This window comes from Geotrypetes seraphini, chromosome 8, assembly GCF_902459505.1.
Source record: "Geotrypetes seraphini chromosome 8, aGeoSer1.1, whole genome shotgun sequence".
Taxonomy (NCBI): Eukaryota; Metazoa; Chordata; class Amphibia; order Gymnophiona; family Dermophiidae; genus Geotrypetes; species Geotrypetes seraphini.
The window spans coordinates 158,073,182-158,098,159 of NC_047091.1; the positions used below are offsets into that span (position 1 = coordinate 158,073,182).

The window sequence follows — 24,978 nt, forward strand, 5'->3', positions numbered from 1 at the left end:
CAACCAAACCATCCTGTTTCTACAACTTCTGGGGTTCGAGATCAATCTACCCAAATCTCATCTCATCCCCACTCAGAAACTTCAATTCATTGGAGCGGTGCTGGACACAGTCCTCATGAGAGCATTCCTTCCGTCCAACCATCTTCAAACTCTTCAATCTCTATGTCAGCAGGTGCTTCCACAAAGTTCCATCTCTGCCAAGCAAATGATGATACTCTTGGTTCACATGGCCTCCACAGTTCATGTCACACCCCTCGCACGTCTTCACCTGCGCACTCCTCAATGGACCCTAGCTACCCAGTGGTCCCAAGCGACGGATCCTTGCTCACGACACATCTCTGTGACATCATCTCTTCGTCAATCTCTACAATGGTGGTTGATATCCTCAAATCTCTCCAGAGGTCTTCTGTTTCATCTACCTCCTCATCAACTTGTCATCTCCACCGACGCCTCCCCTTATGCCTGGGGAGCTCATTTGAACGAATTCCAAACTCAAGGACTTTGGACAGCCTAGGAAATGAAACATCACATCAATTTCCTGGAACTCAGAGCGATGTTTTATGCTCTCAAGGCCTTCCAACATCTTCTCTTTCCTCAAGTCCTCCTGCTGTGCACAGACAATCAAGTTGCGATGTACTACATCAACAAACAGGGTGGGACAGGATCTCGCCTCTTGTGCCAGGAAGCCCAGAAGATTTGGGCTTGGGCCACAGATCACCAACTATTCTTGAAAGCTATCTACATTCAGGGGGAACAGAATTTCTTAGCGGACAAGCTCAGCAGAATTCTCCAGCCTCACGAGTGGACACTCGATCCTTTAACTCTACAGTCCATCTTCGCTCGGTGGGGCACTCCTCAGATAGACCTCTTTGCAGCTCCTCACAATCACCAGCTGCCCCTCTTCTGCTCCAGACTCTACTCTCCTCACCGTCTGGCAGCGGATGCATTTCTCCTGGATTGGTCCAATCTGTTCCTGTATGCTTTCCCTCCGCTTCCTCTCATGTTGCGAACCTTGTTCAAGCTCAAGAGGGAACAAGCCACCATGATTCTCATCGCTCCACGGTGGCCCAGGCAACATTGGTTCTCCCTTCTACTTCAACTCAATTCCAGGGAGCCTATTCTTCTTCCATTGTTTCCTTCTCTACTTACACAGCATCAGGAGACCCTTCTACATCCCAACCTCCAGTCTCTACACCTGACAGCTTGGTATCTCTCGGGCTGACTTCAAGTGATACTCTGTTGTCTCAGCCCGTTCGTTCTATTCTGGATGCCTCCAGGAAACCGTCCACTCTGCAATGTTACCATCAGAAGTGGACATGATTTTCTTCCTGGTGTCTTCTCTATCATCATAATCCTACGTCCCTGGCAGTGGAGACCTTGTTAGATTACCTTCTTTCTTTGTCTGACTCTGGTCTCAAGTCTACTTCCATCAGAGTCCACCTCAGTGCTATTGCTGCTTTTCATGAGCCAGTTCATGGGAAACTTCTCTCAGCTCATCCTTTGGTTTCCAGATTCATGCGGGGTCTTTTCAATGTGAAACCACCTCTTAAGGCCCCTCCTGTAGTCTGGGATCTCAATGTGGTTCTCTCCGCCTTAATGAAGCCTCCGTTTGAACCTCTGGCTACAACTCCTTTCAAGTTCCTCACTTGGAAAGTGCTCTTCCTTATTGCCCTTACCTCTGCCAGGAGGGTCAGTGAACTACATGCACTAGTTGCGGATCCATCTTTTACAGTCTTTCATCATGACAAGGTGGTTCTGTGTACACATCCAAAGTTTCTCCCTAAGGTTGTCTCTGAATTCCATCTCAACCAATCCATTGTTCTGCCTGTCTTCTTTCTGAAACCTCACTCTCATTCTGGAGAACAGGCTCTGCATACTTTGGACTGTAAGCGGGCTCTAGCTTACTATTTAGAGCATACTAAGCCCCACAGATCATCTCCCCAACTCTTTCTATCCTTTGATCCGAATAAATTGGGGCGTCCTGTTTCTAAACGTACGTTGTCTAATTGGCTGGCAGCGTGCATTTCATTCTCTTATGCTCAGATCGGACTATCACTGGAAGGTTCTGTCACGGCCCATAAAGTTCGAGCTATGGCAGCATCTGTAGCTTTCCTCCGTTCCACTCCTATTGAGGAAATCTGCAAGGCTGCTACTTGGTCCTCAGTTCATACTTTTACATCTCATTATTGTCTGGATGCATTCTCCAGACGGGATGGACACTTCGGCCAGTCTGTTTTGCAAAATTTATTTTCCTAATGGCCAACCTTCCCTCCATCCCTCTTTTTGTTAGCTTGGAGGTCACCCATCAGTCAAGAATATGCTGCCTGCTTGTCCTGGGATAAAGCACAGTTACTTACCATAACAGGTGTTATCCAGGGACAGCAGGCAGATATTCTTGCGTCCCACCCACCTCCCCGGGTTGGCTTCTTAGCTGGCTTATCCTAACTGGGGACCGCACGCCTCCGTCGGGCGGGAAGGCACTCGCACGTGCGAGGTGCGACCTGCTAGAACTTTCCAAGTTCTTAGAGTGCAATCACTCTAAAAGTGTCCGTACCGGGGCTCCGTCGGTGCCGTCACCCATCAGTCAAGAATATCTGCCTGCTGTCCCTGGATAACACCTGTTACGGTAAGTAACTGTGCTTTGCGGCTACGTGAAAGGTAGGCGCCGGAAATGTAGGTCAGGGTTTTAAAGATTTATATTTCCGACGCCTACCTTTCACGAGAATCGCATCTAAGGAGGCGCCTTACGATGCCTAATGCCACTGCTGGTATAGTTAATGCTGGAAGTGGCATTGGGCATCAGAAGGTGCCTTCATAGCAAGATAATGGCAGCTTTTTTGGAGGTGCCTGTAGGTGCCTCCATTTTTTGTCTGGTAGCATTTTTAATTGGTTTTAAATTGGTGCAGTCAATTAGTCGATTAAACCAATTAAGATAGGCAGCGGTAGGGCACTGTTTTTAGAATCGGGCCCATCATGTGCATACCTTAAGGCACCGAAGATGGCAGTGTCATACACTTGAAGGTAGTTCCTTGATCCTGTTCTGCGACTTCAAAAAGTCTCATCTCCTAGCAGAACTCTTTGCTAGATCCCAATTCTGGATTTAGGTGCCCTTTTTCTAAGCTGCTTTAGGTGCTAACATATGCCTAACACAGCTTAAAATTGTATACCACAGGCCATGCTCTGGCATCCTACAGTAGCTGCCAAATCTGCATTTGCTAACCATATGCTAAAGTTTGGGGGGGTTTTCTTTGTTTTTGTTGTGGTTGGAAGGGGCATGTCAGGGCAGAAAGTAAGCATTCCTGTGCTAATCAGCATTGCTACATTAGAGCATGTTACCTGGTTAGTGCATGAGCCTTACTGCCTACAAAAACTCTTTTTAACAAAGTAAACAAAAATAGGGACAAACCCAGCCAAAACTAATACTTAAATATTGGTTTGAATATTTGGAGAGACAGGCTGAGAAAACACTTTCAAAAATGTTCCTTTAATAATAAACAGAAACCTCAACACTTCATAGGTGCACCAGTGCACAAGACATGTCAATTGCATCCTTTTTTTTTTTTTTTTTTTTTTTTTTTTTAGTTTTGAATTCTTTATTCATTTTTGTGTTACAACAAGTGTTACAAATAAACTCAATAGGAACTTAAATACACACTTGACTAACTCATATATTAATATCAAGTTTATCATTAATATAATAATCCCCTGTCCCACCCTCCTTCCCAACCAATAATACATAAATCAATTTTATTGTATATTCTTTAAATATTAATTTAGTATATAATAATCAAAATTGAAAAACCCACCCCATTTCCCTCTTTACAATTTTCTTATCATGGGAAAAGTTCATTAGAGAAATTATGTTAACGGTCTTTAGATGTTTCCAGTGTTATTTATGGGAAAAATTATCCTTCATTACAAAAATCGGTTAATGGTCCCCATATTTTTTTAAATTTATTCATGTATCCTTTGTGTGTTGCAATAGCAAGTTCCATTTTATATATATGGCATACCGAATTCCACCAGAACATATAGTTCAATCTATCATGTTGTTTCCAATTGAATGTAATTTGTTGTATTGCAATTCCAGTTAAAATAAATAAAAGTTTGTTATTACTGGATGAAATTTGGCTTTTTGCTCTCATAGTTGTTCCAAATAATATAGTATCATATGTCAAGGCTACTGGATTTTCTAACATTCTGTTAATTTGGGGCCAAATTGATTTCCAAAATAATAGGATAAATGGACAAAAGAATAAAAGATGATCTAGTGTCCCAATTTCAATATGACAGTGCCAGCATCTATTAGATCTTGAACTATCTATTTTTTGTAAACGAGTAGGAGTCCAAAAAGCTCTATGAAGAAGAAAAAACCAAGTTTGTCTCATAGATGCTGACACCGTACATTTTAACCTCCAAGACCAAAGTCGTGGCCATTGAGATGCACTAATTTGGTGTTTTATCTCAATGCTCCAAATGTCTCTAAGACCATTTTTTGGTTTTTTATTTATATATCCGGATATTAATTTATACCACTGTGCGGCTTTGTGACCTATTGAGTCCATCTGGAAACATAAGAATTCCAAACTGTGATATTTAGCGAGATCTTTCCATTCAGGGAACCCTTTCTGAATAGATTGCTTCAATTGCAACCATTTAAAATATTGTGATTTATTGAGACCAAATTTTTGTTGCAATTGTGAAAACTCCAGCAATTTATCATTTTTAATTACATCATCCAAAGTGCGAATGCCTGCTATCATCCAATGTTTCCAGATGACTTTAAAACCGCCAATTTTGATCTTGGGGTTTAGCCATATAGTTTGGTTGGTTGATTTGCTAATTGGAATTTGAGTAAGATTACTTATGTATTTTAGAGTTTTCCAGGTATCCATAAATATTTTATGATCTTTGTATAACCTTGGCATTTTGATACTAATTACATGATTAAGACGTAATGGAAACATAAGCCTCCATTCTAGCCAAAACCAGTCTGGAATATTATCTGTGGGTTCTGGGAGGATCCAATACATACCATGACGTAAGATATAGGCTTGATGATACCTATAAAAGTTGGGAAAATTTACCCCTCCCTCCTTAATTGGTCTTTGTAATGACGCTAGAGCAATTCTTGGTTTTTTATTAAGCCATATAAATTTTGTCAAAGTCCTATTTATTTTTGTATAAAACGAATCTTGAAAGAAAACTGGTATCATCCCCATTTGGTAACATACTATCGGTAAAATCATCATTTTTACAGTTTGTACTCTTCCCCACCAAGATAAGTGCAAAGGATTCCATTGCATCCTATAAATGAAAGCTGTGTTCCTATCATTGGTTTCCATTTCTTGGAGAGAAAAAACCAGAGGCAAATACTCCCCAACCCCCTAGGAGAAAATCATCTCTGTCTTAAAAAAACCTCCCACAAACTAACAGATTCCCAAAACAGTATTTCACAAAATTAAGAACATGAGAATTGCCATACTAGGACAGACTGAAGGTCCATCAAGCCCAGTATCCATTTCAAGAGTGGCCAACCCAGGTCCCAAGTACCTAACTAGATCCCAAATAGTAAAACAGATTTTAAGCTGCTTATCCTAGGAATAAGCAGTGGATTGTCCCAAGCTATCTCAATAACAGCCTATGGACTTCTCTCTTAGGAAATTATCCAAACCTTTTTTAAACTCTGCTAAGCTAACTGATTTCACCTTGCTCTCCAGCAATGAATTCCAATTGCATGTTGTGTGAAGAAATATTTTCTCCAGTTTGTTTTAAATCTACTACCATGTTTCCCCGAAAATAAGCCCTAGCATGATTTCGGTGGTAGGGCTTATATCAGTGGTTCCCAAACCTGTCCTGGGGGACCCCCAGCCAGTCAGATTTTCAAGATATCCCTAATGAATATGCATGAGAGAGATTTGCATACCTGTCACTTCCATTATATGCAAATCTCTCTCATGCATATTCATTAGGGATATCTTGAAAACCTGACTGGCTGGGGGTCCCCCAGGACAGGTTTGGGAACCACTGATATAAGCCCTACCACCGAAAATAAGCCCTAGTCGCAGTCGGCGGCAGCAGCACAAGCAACAACTAGACCTAACTTCCAGAGGTGTTGGAGCTGCCAGACCTGGACCTGTCTACAGTGGCTCAAAGAGGTGGCAAATGGCGCGCGGTGCTAAGCCAGTGTCTGGTGCGCTTCGCTCAGCCACTCCATCTCTGCTGGGGCTGTCGGACCCAGTTCCAAGAGCTGAACCGCCTGCTCAACAATATCTCGTCGGCGCCGCAGGTGAGAGAGCTGGGTCGGGCAGTGCTGGCACCCCTAGCTCCCATCGCACCCCCCCCAAAAAAAAAAAAGTAGCAGCATTCCCTCCTTCTCCCACTCTTCATCCGATAGCGCTGCTCCCTCTCGGCTCCCACACTCCTCAAAGTGCTGCTCCACTTCCTCTCACCTCCCCCACCTCTCATCTGGCAGCACTGCTACCCACCCCGCCTCCCTGCTCCCATTCCTCCTAGATCCCCCACTCCCTCCCCTTAATCCCACCACCCCTCATCTGGCAATGCTGTCTTCCTGCCCTCCTTCCTGGCAATGCTGTCTCCCACACTCTAGTGCTGCTCCCTTTTCTCCCATCTCCTCAACCCTCATCCTGCAACACTCCTCCCCCACCTCTCATCTGGCAGCGGGGGGGGGGGATGGGAGGGATAAAAAGATGCTGCACAAGGGATGGGAAGGAGGGAAGGATAGAAGCTGCAAGGGTTCTGCTGTACAGGGGGAAGGAAGGGAGGGTTAGAAAGATACTGCACAAGGGGATGGGTAAGAGGGGAGGAAAGATGCTACACATGTCGGGGAGAGAAAGGAAATAGGAAGAATTAGGGAGGAGGAGAGGAAGGGAGAGATGATCATTGTACATGAAAAAAAATAAGACTTCTCTGAAAATAAGACCTAGTGCAATAGATGGGTCTTGTGCACCTGTGAAGAAGCATTGAAGTTTGTTATTAAAAAATATTTTGAAAGAGTTTTCCCAGTCACTCTCTCCAAATATTCAAACCCATATTTTTGAAGTAAATAGTTTTTAATGGCCATGTGTTAATGGCAAAATTAACACATGTCCTTAATACAAAAAATACAGAAATGCCATTTCTGTGGTAAAAATGGCCTTAGTGTATGGAAAAAACCTGCGTTGGGTATGCTAAGTCCCCTTTTTCTGCAACTTAATGAAAATGCTCCTAAGTTCCCCATAGGAGTTGAATGAGTTGTGTTGCGTTGAGAATCGATATCATGGCTTTATAAAAGGGACCTTAAGTTAGGTGTCTCTAATGTTAGTGTGAGTCTCTTAACTGAATATTGTATAGCTAGTATACTGTAAAAAGAGGTGGAAGCCCTATGATGTACCTATGTTTTTTTAGCTTGGGACGCTCATTTGTTTTTCCATTCTTGCATGTAAACGGAAAGTTCTGAAACTCTATAACTCTTCATTTACTTAATGTTATTGACGTGAACATGTTTCATTAAACAGATTCAGTTATTCTAATGCAGTGGTCTCAAACTTGTGACCCGGGGGCCACATGCGGCCCACCAGGTACTATTTTGAGGCCCTCGGTAGGTTTATCAAAATCACAAAAGTAAAATAAAACAATTTCTTGATCATATGTCTCTTTAGCTATAAATGACAATATTATTATTAAGACTTAGCCAAAAGGAAAGATTTATAAACTATGAAGAGTTTTACCTCATGCAAAATTGTCATTCCTTTAATAAGACATTAACTATTTTTTTCTGATGCCCTCCAAGTACCTACAAATCCAAAATGTGGCCCTGCAAAGGATTTGAGTTTGAGATCACTGTTCTAATGTATTTTCCTTGATTGGTTCAGTGTTATCTGGCTTTGTTTCACTTTCTAGGGAACAATATACAAGAAATATTGCGGAACAAGAAAATCTTGGGAAGGTCAGAAATATTGCTATAATATATTAAAGTATATTAACACACATTACTGTGGTGTTTACTGCATGTATAAACAGGCAAATGAGGCAAACTGTAAGATATATGCATGTTTATCAATGGACATTTAGGTCCTGATTTTATAAATGATGCCTAAAGTTAGGTGCCTAGATCTGCAAGCTTAGGCACCTAACTTAATTTTCTTAATTAAGTTAGGTGCCTAATTAGCTGGTAGGCATCTACCACTTTGAGGTAAGTGTCTACTCTGAGGCACTTACTGATAAGTAGGCATGATTAAAGGCCGATTTGGGGTGCATTTTAGGTTTGGTTTGACTTAGGTGCACTCATTTAGGCTAAGAAAGCCCTGGCCTAAATGGGAGTGCACCTAAGACTGCATAGGCACTGCTAGATACAATTATATAATCCACATCTAGCAGATATTTTTTTTTTTAACGTTCTTTATTCATTTTCAAATTGAACAGCAAGTGCACTAAAGAATATTCTATACAAGTTATTTCACAATAGCACATTAATCTCTACCACATAATATTCTAGTGATATAATAACCCCCCAACAACCCACCCTTTATCACATTTTCAGTAAGAATAAACACACATATTATATAGCATATTTTAACATATTATGTATAAATTATTATCCCAGGACAAGCAGGCAGCATATTCTTGACTGATGGGTGACGGCACCGACGGAGCCCCGGTACGGACAATTTTAGAGTGATTGCACTCTAAGAACTTTAGAAAGTTCTAGCTAGGCCGCACCGCGCGTGCGCGAGTGCCTTCCCGCCCGACGGAGGCGCGCGGTCCCCAGTTTTTTTAATTCCGCGGAGCTAAGAAGACGCGCGTTTCCAACGGCTGTTGGAAAATTTTTTCTTATTCACTTGCCTTCTCGCTCGCGCGTATTTTTCTCTTCATTTTTTCTTTTTCTTACTTTTTTATTTCGTTTGTCTAAAAAAAAAAAAAAAAGATCGTTTTATTTTTCATTTTTTTCGATCTGCCCCGGCGGGGCCTGTTGGCACCATCGAAGCCTCGGGCTTCGATTTTGCTACAGCAGTTTTTCCATTCATGCCCCCGTCACCGGGTTTCAAAAAGTGTCAGCGGTGTGCGCGCCCTATATCCCTCTCCGACCCGCACAAGTGGTGCCTCCAGTGTCTGGGTCCGGACCATAGGGCTGAAACCTGCACCCGCTGTAGTTCTTTACAAAAGAGAACGTTAAAAAATCGACAAATTCAACAGCGGATCCTTTTTGGTACCGCTATGGAAGTTACACCGGTATCGACGTCGACGACTTCCTCCAAATCGACACCGACTGTCTCGGCACCGCAAGATACATCGCCGGTGTCGACTCCTGTAGGTAAGCCGGCTAAGAAGCCTTCCCCTACTGTTCTAGGCCCGCCAGTCGAGCATGCAGTGAGCCAAGTCCTGCAGACTGAGCGCCGGCCCCGTAAGCGCTCCGCTCCCATTGAAGTCACTGCCTCTTCATCGGCATCGACTTCACCCGAGCGTCGAGCGGCACCAAAGGTACCGAGCAAGAAAAAACCGGTACCGGTGCCATCGGGACCAACGTTGGATGAGCGCATTGCCTCTATCCTCCAGGTCCAACTTAAGGAGCAACTCCAACACTTGCTCCCGGCTCTGTTGACTCTGAATCTTCCAATGTCGGTACCTAGTGAGCCTTCGGTGCCGACTGTCGATCAGCCTCTTTTATCGACATCGACTTTATCGGCACCGCACAAATCTCTGTCTATGCCTGTTCTGTCAGCGGAACCGAAACGGCGTACTACTCCTACGATTCCTGACCCGGTACCGTTCTCTGAACCCCGTACCGTAGTACAGTCCCCAGGTACCGTCTCCACCCGTTCAGGGAAATCGGTACGCAAGACTAAGCATACTGAAACATCTACTCCACTTTCTCAGGGCCGTCTCCAATCGGTACGGGACCCTGACTTGTGGGACGACTCTGATGATCCCCTTGGTACCGAGGAGGATTATTCATCTGATGAGGATGATCCATCGGTGCAGGATCCTGCTGCTAAGCCAGAGCACTCCTCCTTCACCAAATTTTTAAAGGATATGTCAGACACCCTTTCTATTCCTCTAGAGTCTGACTCTAAAAAATCCAAAGCATTTCTGGATGCTTTGGATTTTGACCAACCTCCTAAAGAGTTTTTGAAGTTGCCCCTCCATGACATCTTGAGGGAAACTTTTTATAAGAATTTGGAAACTCCTTTGACGATCCCAGGAGCCCCAAGAAAACTGGAATCTCTTTATAAAGTGATTCCAATTCCAGGATTTGACAAACACCAACTTCCCCATGAATCTCTGCTGGTGGAGTCAACCCTGAAGAAATCTGCAGGAGCTAGTGTATACGCCTCTGTCCCTCCTGGCAGAGAAGGAAAGGCCATGGATAAATTTGGGAAACGCCTTTACCAAAATGCGATGTTGGCCAACCGTTCAGGTAATTACGCATTCCACTTCTCTTTTTACCTGAAACATCTCATTCAACAGGTGACCTCTTTTCAAAAGTAAGCTTCCTGCTTTTCAGCAATGTACCTCTAGTCTTTTGCAACTCAGGAAGTTTATGGTCCGTTCAATTTATGATACTTTTGAACTGACATCACGGGCCACTGCTATGTCTGTGGCAATGAGAAGGTTGGCATGGCTACGTGTCTCAGACCTGGATGTAAACCACCAGGACCGGCTTGCCAATGCGCCCTGCCTAGGGGATGAGCTGTTTGGGAATCCATGGATACCACCACGCAAAAGCTCTCCGCCCATGAAACTAGGTGGGACACCTTGTTGAAAAACAAGAAGAAACCTCCTCCTCCTCGTCCATTCAGACAACAATCTTCGTATCAAAGGAGGTTTTCTGCTCGACCGGCTCAGCCTCATCCTCCTCAACGTCGCAGACAGCGTCAACAACAGCAACAGGCCCGTCAACAACAACAGCCTACCGTAAAGCCTGCTCCTCAAACTAAGCCGACACAGCCCTTTTGACTCTCTTCTCCAGGGCATTGCCAGTCTTCCTCCCTCCTGTCCTCTTCCTCAGCCCATAGGAGGTCGACTCCAAGTTTTTCTTTCTCGCTGGGAAGCAATCACCTCCGACCAGTGGGTACTTGCTATCATCGCCCACGGCTACTCCCTAAACTTTCAGACTCCTCCACCATTAGGTCTGCCAAAAGAGTCTGCTTCCAACAAGGCTCAGTCCCTCCTCCTCGCTCAGGAGGTTCAATCCCTCCTTCTTCTCAATGCCATCGAACCGGTTCCTCAAGACCAACAAGGCCTGGGATTTTACTCCCGGTACTTTCTCGTACCCAAAAAGACCGGAGATCTCAGGCCAATATTAGATCTCAGGGATCTCACAAATGTCTGGTCAAGGAGAAGTTCAAAATGTTATCTCTTGCCACCCTATACCCTCTTCTCTCTCAGGAAGACTGGCTATGCTCCCTCGATCTCAAGGAGGCGTACACTCACATCCCGATTCATCTGACGTCCAGACAATATCTTCGCTTCCTTGTCAACCAACATCATTACCAATACAAGGTGTTACCCTTCGGCCTAGCCTCCTCTCCCAGGGTATTCACCAAATGTCTGATTGTGGTCGCAGCTTATCTCCGCTCCCACAACTTTCAAGTCTTCCCTTATCTGGACGACTGGCTCATCAAGGCTCATTCTCCTCTTGCCGTTCAGATTGCCACCAATCAGACCATTCTCTTTCTTCGACTATTGGGATTCGAAATCAATCTATCCAAGTCGCACCTAATTCCAACTCAGCGACTTCAATTCATCGGAGCCATTCTAGATACTGTTCGGATGAGGGCGTTTCTTCCAGAAAATCGCCTTCACACCATTCTTCATCTCTGTCAACAGGTATGGCAGCTAACTTCCATCTCTGCAAATCACATGATGGTACTTCTGGGACACATGGCCTCCACAGTGCATGTCACCCCCTTCGCACGTCTCCACCTGCGTACTCCTCAATGGACCCTAGAGACTCAATGGTCTCAAGCGACGGATCCGTGTTCACAACTCATATCTGTGACCTCGTCTCTTCGGCAGTCGCTTCTTTGGTGGTTGACATCTTCAAATCTATCCAGAGGTCTGCTGTTCCATCTACCTCCTCATCAACTGGTCATCACCACGGTTTCCTCCCCCTATGCATGGGGAGCTCACTTGAACGAGTTCCAAACTCAGGGGTTTTGGACTGCCCAGGAAAAGAAACACCACATCAATTTCCTGGAACTCAGAGCGATGTTTTACGCCCTCAAAGCTTTTCAACATCTTCTTTTTCCTCAGGTGCTACTCATTTGCACAGACAACCAAGTTGCAATGTACTAAATCAACAAACAGGGAGGGACGGGATCCTGTCTCTTGTGTCAGGAAGCTCAAAGAATTTGGACCTGGGCGACTGCTCGTCACCTATTCCTGAAGGCAGTCTACATCCAAGGGGAACAGAATTGCTTAGCAGACAATCTCAGCAGAATTCTTCAACCTCATGAATGGACTCTCGACCCCTCGACTCTCCAGTCCATTTTCTCTCAATGGGGCACACCTCAAGTGGATCTTTTTGCAGCTCCCCACAACCATCAACTGCCCCTGTTTTGCTCCAGACTTTACTCTCCTCACCGTCTGGAACCCGATGCATTTCTCCTGGATTGGACCAATCTCTTCCTTTATGCATTTCCTCCTCTTCCGCTCATGCTACGCACATTATTCAAGCTCAAGAGGGAACAAGCCACCATGATTCTCATCGCTCCACGGTGGCCCAGACAGCATTGGTTCTCCCTTCTGCTTCAACTCAGTTCCAGGGAACCCATACCTCTTCCTCTGTTTCCTTCACTACTTACACAGCATCAGCAAACTCTACTTCATCCCAGCTTACAGTCTCTGAACCTGACAGCTTGGTATCTCTCGGGCTGACTTCGGCTCACTCTCTCCTTTCTCAGCCTGTCCGTTCTATTATTGATGCCTCCAGGAAACCGTCTACTCTTCAATGTTACCAACAAAAGTGGTCTCGGTTTTCTTCCTGGTGCCTTTTACATCACCATAATCCCATGTCTACAGCAGTGGGACTGGTGTTGGACTATCTTTTGTCCTTATCTGACTCTGGTCTTAAATCCTCTTCGATAAGAGTTCACCTTAGTACTATTGCAGCTTTTCATGAGCCGATTCATGGAAAACCCCTCTCAGCTCATCCCTTGGTTTCAAGGTTCATGAAGGGTCTTTTCAATGTGAAGCCACCTCTTAAGGCCCCTCCTGTTGTATGGGATCTTAATGTGGTTCTTTCTGCGTTAATGAAGCCTCCCTTCGAGCCTTTGGCCACAACGCATTTTAAATTTCTAACTTGGAAAGTGGTCTTTCTTATAGCTCTCACTTCTGCCAGGAGGATCAGTGAGCTCCATGCACTGGTGGCTGATCCACCTTTCACTGTTTTTCACCATGATAAGGTCGTCCTCCGTACACATCCAAAATTCCTTCCTAAGGTTGTGTCTGAGTTTCATCTTAACCAATCCATCGTTCTACCTGTTTTTTTCCCAAAGCCTCATTCTAATCCAGGTGAACAGGCTTTGCACACATTGGATTGTAAACGTGCTCTGGCTTACTATCTTGAACGCACCAAACCTCACAGATCATCTCCTCAACTGTTTTTGTCCTTTGATCCTAACAAGTTGGGTCATCCTGTATCTAAACGCACTCTGTCCAATTGGCTTGCTGCTTGCGTTTCATTCTGTTATGCTCAGTCAGGTCTGACACTGGAAGGTTCTGTCACGGGCCACAAGATTAGAGCTATGTCAGCGTCTGTAGCTTTCCTCCGTTCCACTTCCATTGAGGAAATCTGCAAGGCTGCTACTTGGTCCTCAGTTCATACTTTTACATCTCACTATTGTCTGGATGCATTCTCCAGACGGGATGGACACTTCGGCCAATCTGTTTTACAAAATTTGTTTTCCTAATGGCCAACCTTCCCTCCATCCCTCTTTTTGTTAGCTTGGAGGTCACCCATCAGTCAAGAATATGCTGCCTGCTTGTCCTGGGATAAAGCACAGTTACTTACCGTAACAGGTGTTATCCAGGGACAGCAGACAGATATTCTTGCGTCCCTCCCACCTCCCCGGGTTGGCTTCTTAGCTGGCTTATCCTAACTGGGGACCGCGCGCCTCCGTCGGGCGGGAAGGCACTCGCGCACGCGCGGTGCGGCCTATCTAGAACTTTCTAACGTTCTTAGAGTGCAATCACTCTAAAATTGTCCGTACTGGGGCTCCGTCGGTGCCGTCACCCATCAGTCAAGAATATCTGCCTGCTGTCCCTGGATAACACCTGTTACGGTAAGTAACTGTGCTTTCCCAACTCCCTCCCCTCTTTAGTGTGCTAACAAGAAAAAAAAGAAAAGGAAAAGAGAAGAAACGTTGACTATTCACCACAATATGTTGCCAATGGCCCCCATATTTTTATAAAGTTAGTATTTGTCCCTCTTTGTACTGCTATTGCTCATTCCATTTTAAATATATGGCATAATGAATTCCACCAAAATGTATAACTAAGGTTTCTCATCTAGCACATTATTGACAATTGCACTCAATAGCACCTACAAGTTGGGCACCATTTATAGTCAGGGCCTAAATACAAAAACTAAACTGCATTTCTGTAAGTTGAAGTGCATCTATAAAGCGGCACATGTGCTTTATGCTGGGCTAATATGTAATGAGTTGATTTTCATATTTTAGTGTCTCTTTACAGCAGTCTACAGATGGCTGCTGTAGGCAAGCTTAACAGTAGCATAGTTTTTTTTTTGTATTCTTACTTTAAAACTCTTGCAATGTAAGCTCATTGAGCACTCGTCTTAGCACATTTTTTGCACTAATTGATGGGTCAATTTGCAATTTTCCACTGAAGATTTATATTCTGCGGTTTCACTCCTGTCTCTAGAGAAAGTGCGTTGCAGGACATAAGGAAAACTCCATGCACTTAGCGTCTGTAACTGATCTCTTGAAAACAGATGCCACCAACCTTTCTGTGCTCAGCTGAGCTGTTTGTAAGAGATATTCCAAGAGCTTAACACAACAGCACATTCCTGGTAAACCATTTGGAGAAGAAAATGAAACGGATATCATACACCAAGCTAGCTCAAATTATAAGTTGTATATAAAGCAACCTGTTGATGAGGATAAATTTCAGAACTGTCAGTCCTATCGCCGTAATAAAAGACAGTGAGATTTTGATACAGCTTGCCTAAGAACACTTGCTTGTTACAATTGCATATTCTCTTTTGTTTAAAGTAGTAGAAGTTATTGTAACTATTATCAGACAAAACTGTTCCTCTACTTCCTGTCTAGCTTTCCTGTGGTACTAAATTGTTCCTGAGCGGACAAAAATAAGTAGAGGTTTTGAAACATCTTAAAGCTGTTCGGAAGTGATAGAATTGTGTTTCTTACTGAAAGGCCTTAAAACATAAAAGAAACATAGAATATGAAGGCAGACAGTGTTTTTATGTTTAAACAATTTTTAGTGATGACAACCATTCCACAGAACAGAAATACTGAACATTGCCCACAAAGTAGCAACAGGTACTTCCAAAAAAACAAGTGCATTCAGGATTCAGGTCAACACATTTCCAGTATATCAGAAGTAGAACATCTCACCCCCTCCCCCCCACCTCCCCCCCCCCCACATATACCTGCTTGTAACAATCCACAGACATCCAAAGTATATTGCGGCAATTAGACTCTTTAAAAAAGCCTCCATGCAGACTCCATCTCTGATGATGCATTAACGTGTTCAAGCATTATGAAGTATTATGAGTTCGGCAACAATAAAATCCCCTGATGAAGGTCTTTGGACTGAAACGCTCTTGAAAAGGCAGAGCGTCGGGTGTTGAATTGAATTTAAAAACCAACGTTGCTCTGACAAATTTGATTTGATGAATAATGAATTGTGGTGTAGACTGAATATCATAAAAATACAAGATATTATAGAAACACAATATGTTTCATTCACATAAGGAATGGGAAGGAGGTGAATATAAATGATTATATGACACAGACCACACAGCTTGTGGACTTGGGATAACATATAAGTTATGTGAGGTCCTATGTATTGAGATTTTGGTAATTATATGATATATCATCCTCCTAGTTGTTGCACCACTTGGAAAAAGGTGAATAGCTGTGGTTGTGAGTTTATGAAAGTGTTGTAGTGTTAAATTGAGTTCATAATTGTTAAAATTATTTGCATTAAGTTGCATTGAAATGTATAAAGTCACTTTGGTTTTTGATTATCCACGAACCCTTATCTTTACAACAATTCAAATACAGGTTGGATACAAACTATAAAGATCTGGTCTCTAGCATTTTTGGTAGCACAATTATTGACAGGTCTAGCCGGATTGGTAATATCAATCCAATTCTGCCATGCAAGGTTAGGGCATCAATTAGATATTGCCTTCATTTGCATGCCAGAATCGGAGAATGTACGACTGCACAGAAAACCATGCAGTGAGCCATTTTGTGCATAGGATTGGCAAATCCGATTGGTCGCTAAGCCAGTCAAAAACTGGTTTAGTGACGATTGTTAGACAATCGGAGACTTTAGTACATCTTTAGTAAGCAGATGCATTGCAGTGGATAGAGTCCTGCCATTAAACATCGAGTCTGCTTGATGCATGGCCTTCAGGGCAATCCAAATCATTTCTGAAGCACATCGCCTTTTCAGGCACCCACGCTTTGACACCTTTGACACTTTAATACTATTACATAGTAACATAGTAGATGACAGCAGATAAAGACCCGAATGGTCCATCCAGTCTACCCAACCTGATTCAATTTAAATTTTTTTAATTTTTTCTTCTTAGCTATTTCTGGGCAAGAATCCAAAGCTCTACTTGGTACTGTGCTTGGGTTCCAACTGCCGAAATCTCCGTTAAAACCTACTCCAGTCCATCTAAACCCTCCCAGCCATTGAAGCCCTCTCCAGACCATCCTCCCCCAAACGGCCATATACAGACACAGACCGTGCAAGTCTGCTCAGTACTGGTCTTAGTTCAATATTTAATATTATTTTCTGATTCTAGATCCTCTGTGTTCATCCCACGCTTCTTTGAACTCAGTCACCATTTTCCTCTCCACCACCTCTCTCAGGAACGCATTCCAGGCATCCATCACCCTCTCCGTAAAATAGAATTTTCTGACATTGCTCTTGAATCTACCACCCCTCAACCTCAAATTATGTCCTCTGGTTTTACCATTTTTCTTTCTCTGGAAAAGATTTTGTTCTACGTTAATACCCTTCAAGTATTTGAAACGTCTGAATCATATCTCCCCTGTTCCTCCTTTCCTCTAGGGTATACATATTCAGGGCTTCCAGTCTCTCCTCATACATCTTCTGGCCCAAGCCTCCTATCATTTTCGTCGCCCTCCTCTGGACCACTTCAAGTCTTCTTACGTCCTTCACCAGATACGGTCTCCAAAACTGAACACAATACTCCAAGTGGGGCCTTACCAATGACCTGTACAGGGGCATCAACACCTTTTTCCTTCTACTGGCTACACCTCTCTTTATATAGCCCAGCATCCTTCCGGCAGCAGCCACCGCCTTATCATACTATTTTTTCGCTTTTAGATCTTCGGACACTATCACCCCAAGGTCCCTCTCCCCGTCCATGCATATCAGCTTCTCACCTCCTAGCATATTCGGTTCCTTCCGATTATTAATCCCCAAATGCATTACTCTGCATTTCTTTGCATTGAATTTTAGTTGCCAGGCATTAGACCATTCCTCTAACTTTTGCAGATTCTTTTTCATATTTTCCACTCCCTCTTCGGTGTCTACTCTGTTACAAATCTTGGTATCATCTGCAAAAAGGCACACTTTTCCTTCTAACTCTTAAGCAATGCCACTCACAAACATATTGAACAGGATCAGCCCCAGCACCGAACCCTGAGGGATTCCACTACTCACCTTTCCTTCCTCTGAGCAACTTCCATTAACCACCACCCTCTGGCGTCTGTCTGACAGCCAGTTTCTAACCCAGTTCACCACTTTGGGTCCTAACTTCAGCCCTTCAAGTTTGTTCAACAGCCTCCTATGAGGAACCATATCAAAGGCTTTGCTGAAATCTAAGTAAATTACATCTAGCATATGTCCTTGATCCAGCTCTCTAGTCACCCAATCAAAAAATTCAATCAGGTTCGTTTGACACGATTTACCTTTTGTAAAGCCATGTTGCCTCGGATCCTGTAACCCATTAGATTCAAGGAAGTACACTATCCTTTCTTTCAGCAACACTTCCATTATCTTTCCAACAACCTAAGTGAGGCTCACCAGCCTGTAGTTTCCTGCTTCATCCCTGTGACCACTTTTGTGAATAGGGACCACATCCTCCAATCCCCAGGAACCACTCCCTTCTCCAGAGATTTGTTGAACAAGTCTTTAATAGGATTCGCCAGAACTTCTCTGAGCTCCCTTTGTATCCTAGGATAGATCCCGTCTGGTCCCATCTCTTTGTCCACCTTCAGTTTTCAAGTTGCTCATAAACACTCTCTTCTGTGAACGGCGCAGAATCTACTCCATTTTCTCGTGTAACTTTGCCAGACAATCTCGGTCCTTCTCCAGGATTTTCTTCTATCACTCTCCACATATCGGTTCCAGCATCTTTTAGTTTATCAATTCCATTTTTTATCTTCCTCCTTTCACTAATATATCTGAAAAAAATCTTGTCTCCCTTTTTTACATTTTTAGCCATTTGTCCTTCTACCTGTGCTTTCGCCAGACGTATCTCTCTCTGGCTTCTTTCAGTTTCACCCTGTAGTCCTTTCTGCACTCCTCCTCTTCTTGGGTTTTTTTATATTTCATGAACGCCAACTCTTTTGCCTTTATTTTCTCCGCCACTAGTATCAGCTTCCTTTTTCTCTTGTATCCATGGGCAATCCGCGCGTTAAACCGCCTGCCGCGCTAATACCCAACGCCTCCATTGACGAGGTGTTAGGATTTTAGGCTGCTGCGGGGGTTAGCGCGTGATGAAATGTCCGACGCACTAACCCCCGTAGCGCGCCTTGATAAAAGGAGCCCTAAATCTTGATTTTTAACCACTTCTTGGACATTCTGAGATCACTCCTTGTGTTTGTGTCCAGCAGGCTGCACATCTTGCTGTCATCTGCAAAAAGAAAGAGAAAACCTTTGCATTCATCCCTTCGTTCATCCATTTGATCTTAATCTGATTAATCATATTGCAAGCAAGGAACAATTAATTGCTTGTAGTACAGCCTGTACAATTATAAAGTATCGGTTATTAAAAATCGAATAACACTGGACACAGAAATGATCGTTATTCTTAACCCTTTCATTAGAGTTTTTCTCATGTTCGCTACCGTCTTGCTTATCACTGAACCAATTTCTAACCTAAAGACCTAGGTACTGAAGAGATTTAGGATGAGTCATTGCAGCCAGTTCAGCACAGCCGTTTCAGCACTGAATTGGCCATGTTGCATAGTCCTGTCATCTTTGCCTCTCTTCCGCTCTCCCCTGACTTGTTTGTCTCTCCCTGAGGTTGTCCACCACCATTCCTACAGCTTGACCTCTCCCTCTCAGGCATCACAGTGAAAGTTACTGCCACTGTGGGAGAGGCACAGCAGACAGATTGCAGGCAAATGTGCCCTCCCCCCCAAAGAAAAGGTTTCCATGCCACCCTTCCAAAATTCTTTGTCTGCGTAATTCAGCGTTTTGGGTGGCTATACCCCTCCCCCCCATTCTACCCTCCCTCTCTCTTTCCTGTGGAATAAGACAATTCAAGCAGACAATTTATCACAGGATTTTTCATTGCAGCATCAATGAATTGTCCCATTCCGAGAGGGGATGAGGCACAGGAAAGAGGTCTAGGACAATTCATTGCAGATGATTCAGCACAGCCAGTTATAACCCCCCCCCCAAAAAAAAAAATTCTACCTTCCCTCTCTTCCCTATGCCCCGTCCCTTCTCGGAATGGGACAATTCATCAGGGCCAGTTCATTGTGGCTGCAATGAAACATCCTAAGATGAATTGGCTACAATGATTCGTCCCATTCCGGTACCAAAATGCACTTAAATTTGTAAATGGAAAGCTCTGTTGGTACTAAGTTTTTGCACATAAGCAGTTATTTCAATGCATGTACTTTAAGGTTGTGTGAATTCTTGTATATTACCTATTAGCAACATGCACTAAACACTTGGCAAACGCATTATGAGAAAATTAACTGCATCTCAGGAGGTGCTAGTACTTTACTGTCTGGATTAACATTACCAGTATCTGGAGGAGGATGGTTGCCCTTATTAGGTTGGCCTCTCACTTTACTATCCTAGGATACCCCTAGGCTGCTCAGCTGATTTATAAGCCTCCTGTGTAGAACAGTGGCAGAAGGTTGGCTGTATTCCATGTTCAGCGCTCGCCCTAATCTAATTCCTTGGCCAACCAGTCAAAGAAATGTATCAGATTTGTTTGGTATATCCTCCCTAAAGCAAATCTGTGCTGCTTTGCCTGCTGTATTCTACTGACTCTAGATACTTCTCAATCTGTTACGGCACCTTTGTTTTTAGATCCATATTCAGAAATGCCATTCGTGTGTATTTAAAGAAAGTATTCAGGATATCATGGGAAAAGTATAGTAGAAAGATGACCTTAATCTTTGAGTTGCCTTTCTCTGTTACATCTTGGTACTGCACGGTCATACTTAGCAACAAACAAAACAGTATATTTTTTTAATATTAATAGTACAGTCATTCTTTTTTCAGTCATGCTGTTGGTTATAAAGTACGGGTTATTCACGTACTTGACTTGTAACCTTAGAAGAGAGGTTTAAGAGATTGTGTGGATGGATGATTGTGCCCCCTCCCTTTTTTTCTTCACAATTGCTAGAACTGCGGATTTCCAACTTTGTTTACTTGTAGGTCTATGGAGGGAGGTGGGTCTCTTGCAGTTTCAGGAGAGATAAGGCCTAAGATGATTAGAAGAGTGATGGTACTACCTAATTAAATCTAGAAACAGCATATTCAGCCCTGCATACAGGAAGAAGCAATACAACTGTGGTCATTTAGAATTTCCAAGATTTTTATTGTTTTTTCATAGTATTTATAGTAACTAAAGTCTTTATCATAGCCCTGGGCCACAGCAGAGGCAGAGTGAAATCCTGCATGTTATCACATACTCTGTCTTGCATTTACTTATACAAGCAGTCCCCGTTTTATGAACATCCGACTTTCGTTGGACTCGTACTTACGAATGGGGGTCCTGCTGTACCTTGGGTGTTCCAACACGCCCCTCTCTCCCTCTGTTCTGTGCCCCAAGTATGTGCCTCCCTCCAACCGCAGTTGTTTCTCTACACAAAGGGAAGACTTCCGACTCAGTGGGATGCGCGTAGGAGCCGCTGCTGGGCAGAGAAACGACTGCGGCTAGAAGGAGGAGGGAGCCGGCCAGAATGTAAAACCCATCGGAGGGAGGCACGTACTTGGCATAGAATGGAGGGAGAGAGAGAGGGGTGCATTGGGACTCTGGAGGGAAGGAGCACAAGCTTCGGACAAAGGATGGAAGGAAGAGGGGGATGAACTTGGAACAGAATGGAGGGAGGGAGGGGAGCATGAGCCATAGGATGGAAGAATGGAGGGAGGGAGGGAAAGGAGATGCTGAGGTTGGGAGAGAATAGAAAGGGTGGCTTGGGTGTAGAGAATAACACGGTGACAAAATTCATCACTGTTACCATTCCCGTGCCTGCGGATAATCGCGGGAAATAATCCCATGTCATTTTTTAGTGTCTATTTCAGCCTCAGTCCTTCTACACCAGCATTCTTCAAAGCAAAGCTTGAGGGTCAGTGGTTGTGGCCATTCATACTCTGATTCTTCCCTCTCTCCTTAAAGAATGACATGAAGATGGTTTACCGCGGTTATCCACGGGGACGGGAACGGTGATGAATTTTATCACCGTGTCATTCTCTACTTGGGTTTCAGAGAGAAGGAAAGAGAGAAGGTGCACATGGTGAGATGAAGAAAGAGTTGAATTGTTGGGCATAGGGAGGGAGAGAGAATTATTGGACATGGTGGTGGGAGAGGAGTGAGGTAGAGATGAATGGGGAAGAGAGAGATGAGAGGGAGTAATGATGGAGATATGATGGTGGAGTGGGATGGATGGAAAGGGATGCAAGAGGGGCCTCAAGGATGTGGAGAAGATGGGAGAATACTAGGATCTGAGTTATATACAAATTCAACTTAAGACCGGTTTAAAAAATGGAACCTGTTCTTAACCCGGAGACTGCCTGTAGAAGTAGACTGTGGAAGTGGGGATTCTCTCCAGATGAAGAGATCAGATAACGAAATGTCGTGGCCAAACTGTGCACTAAATATTTTGGTCTCCTTTTATCACTGGAAAAAGTTTAATATAATACTTTTCTGGCTCTCTTCTAAATCATTGCAGAAAGCTGAAAACTACTCTTTATGGCAATACATGGGCCAGTCAAGATAAAAATCTGAATGATGCTAAATATACTTGTATACAGTAGTTATACAAGGAGGTGCTAAAAAGTTCTCAGCCCAGCCAAGAAGAGAATGACGTGGATATGGTTCAATGATTTGAAACAATGTCAAAACATAGAATTTTGTTTCTGTAAATTGGCACCCCATCTTTATAGAATGGTGGCACGTTCACACCGAATCTCACTCACACAAAGTCCTTTTATGTGATGACTGGGGTACTCCATTTCCCTGGAGACCTGTAACCACTGACTCTGCACTACAGCATCTTCAGATGAGTAGGAGCTATATCATATTACAATCTAGGTCAGTTACAGTTGGGAGTAGGGGGGTCTAGAAACTGCAGTCAAGCCCCAGGAGAAAGAATTTGTTGTCATGCAGTGATGACATTTGGTGGCCATACTTAGATGTTTGTATATTTGGGTTCTGGAGAAAGCCATGTTCTATGATTCTTACTGAGGACTGTTGCTGCCTTAACGGCGCTATACGGGAGGGAGAAGGAAATTAAAACTATAGGAAAAGCTCTTGGTAGTTGTGCACGGAAAATACCATAGTAACAACTGGACAGCTCTGATTGAAATAGAAGCCCAAAAGGAGTAGGGAAAAATTGCCAGGCCAAAAAACTAATTGCAAGAAATAAAATATAAATTAGGATAAGTTGTTTAAGTGATGGAAAGAAATGGCATTTTAGAAAATTTCAAGATATTTGGGGGCCATTAACAAAATATTGTAATGATTGAATATTATTTTTTCCTTAAGTATGCATGTCCAAGGTGGGGGAGTTGGGGGAAGGGTATTTTGGTCTGATTATTAAAGTAAGGTAGAAAGGAATGGGGATTATTATACGTGTTTGGTTTTTTGGATTTAAAGACTTATTGATTAGGGAGGAGGGGGAGATAAACCCCTACCACAGCTTGATAAAAGGACCCCTTAATATTCTGTTAAAATCCATATCAGAATTTAACGTGCAGAATACCGCGCATTAAACCGCCTGCCGTGCTAGCCGCTAACGCCTGCATTGAGCAGGCGTTAGTTTTTTAGCCAGCTGCGGGGGTTAGCGCTTAATGAAATGTCCGACGCGCTAACCCCGCTAGCGCGGCTTGATAAAAGGACCCCTAAGTGTTGTATCTGAATTTAAAATGTTATATCTGCTGTTGCACTTATTGTAAGTTTTAAATAAAGAATATTAAGGGCTCCTTTTACAAAGCCGCATTAGCGGTTTAAGGCGCATAATAGCACGCGCTAGCCTCTACCACCTCCTCTTGAGCAGACAGTAGTTTTTCAGCTAGCACGGGGGTTAGCGCGCACTAAAAATGTGCATGCGATAAAGCCACTAACGTGGCTTCATAAAAGGAGCCCTAAAAAAAAAAAGGAAAGAAATGGCATTTAAAATGTACAAAGGCTGAATTTAGTAAAAACATTCCACAATAACCTTATTTTATGTAATGTGGGGTTTTTCTTAATGCCTAACTACAGAAACTGCGAGAGAAACAAAAATCGGTGCGCGAGAGCCATGGCCAAAACATGAAACAGGCTAAGATGTGGCGTGACTTTGAACAGCTTATGGAGTGTAAAAAGCAGTGTTTTATCAAACAACAGAACCAGAATTCCATAGGACAAGTGATACAGGAAGATGGAGAAGAACGACTTGTTCTGTAAATTGGTTTTCCAAGTTGAGTTTATTCATTACATGTTCAGAGAAATATGTTGATTTGTTCATTACAACTGTTAGTCAGGCTTTTGTATTTATCTCTTCTATAGAATAGTATTTCCCACCAATATAAAATATTTTTAATATGTTTTTCTTAATGTTATTGATTTTTGCATTGGTAATTTCCAAAGAAAATCTATATGTAATTTTTTGGAAAAAGTTTAAAATAAATTACCCATTTTAGTTGATCAGATGTGTTGTATATTCTTTGAATTTGTCTTGTTTTTAACCTGAGAGACAGCTTTGACCTCATTTGGTGGTTGGGGTTCTTGTCCGGTGCCATTGCCTTCTGTTTTTCTAATGGTAAGGAGTATCAAGTGCGGAAGTTCTCCACATGCATTCCAAGGATATTGCAAGGAACACACATTCTGTACTGGTGAAGCAGATCTTTTATCCTTTTTATATATATAATGCCTAAAATTACATGCCAAAATTATAGGCACTAAGCATGAATTCTGCTTAAAAAATTGTTCTGTGAGCCACATGGGAATGTCCATTTGCTCGATAGATTCTTTAAAATTGCAGAAAGGAACCAATTAGATCTTATTGCTGGATGTTTGAAATCTTCACAGTTAAATTTGAGACTCCTTTTCAAGGTAATATCATATGCCCCTGAAGCAGACACAAGCCAAATTGTAGCCATATCCAGGCAGGTGACTTTTCTATCAGTAAATGAATTTAAACATTGTTAAAAACTTTTTACCATACTGCTTTGTTTTATATTTTTACATATATCTAGAAAACCACAAACCCTTTTCCCTAGAAATATAACCATATGATGCTTACAATACAAATTTAGAACATTATTCTTATCAGACTT

General features: G+C 43.1%; 1 protein-coding gene across 4 annotated transcripts in view; it reads left to right on the plus strand.

The window, feature by feature from the left end:
• IFT81 (intraflagellar transport 81) overlaps positions 1-24,347 on the plus strand; it is a 218,056-nt gene extending 193,709 nt beyond the window's left edge. For 2 of the 4 annotated variants that reach the window (XM_033955237.1, XM_033955241.1), the window contains 2 exons: positions 7,903-7,948; positions 23,924-24,347. In XM_033955237.1, the coding sequence (XP_033811128.1) occupies positions 7,903-7,948; positions 23,924-24,106 (229 nt within the window). In that variant the 3' untranslated portion in view covers positions 24,107-24,347. Of the gene's footprint in view, positions 1-7,902; positions 7,949-14,886; positions 16,757-23,923 lie in introns of those variants that run through there. The other 2 variants (XM_033955238.1, XM_033955239.1) reach the window with 2 other exon arrangements.
• Positions 24,348-24,978: the final 631 nt, after the last annotated feature.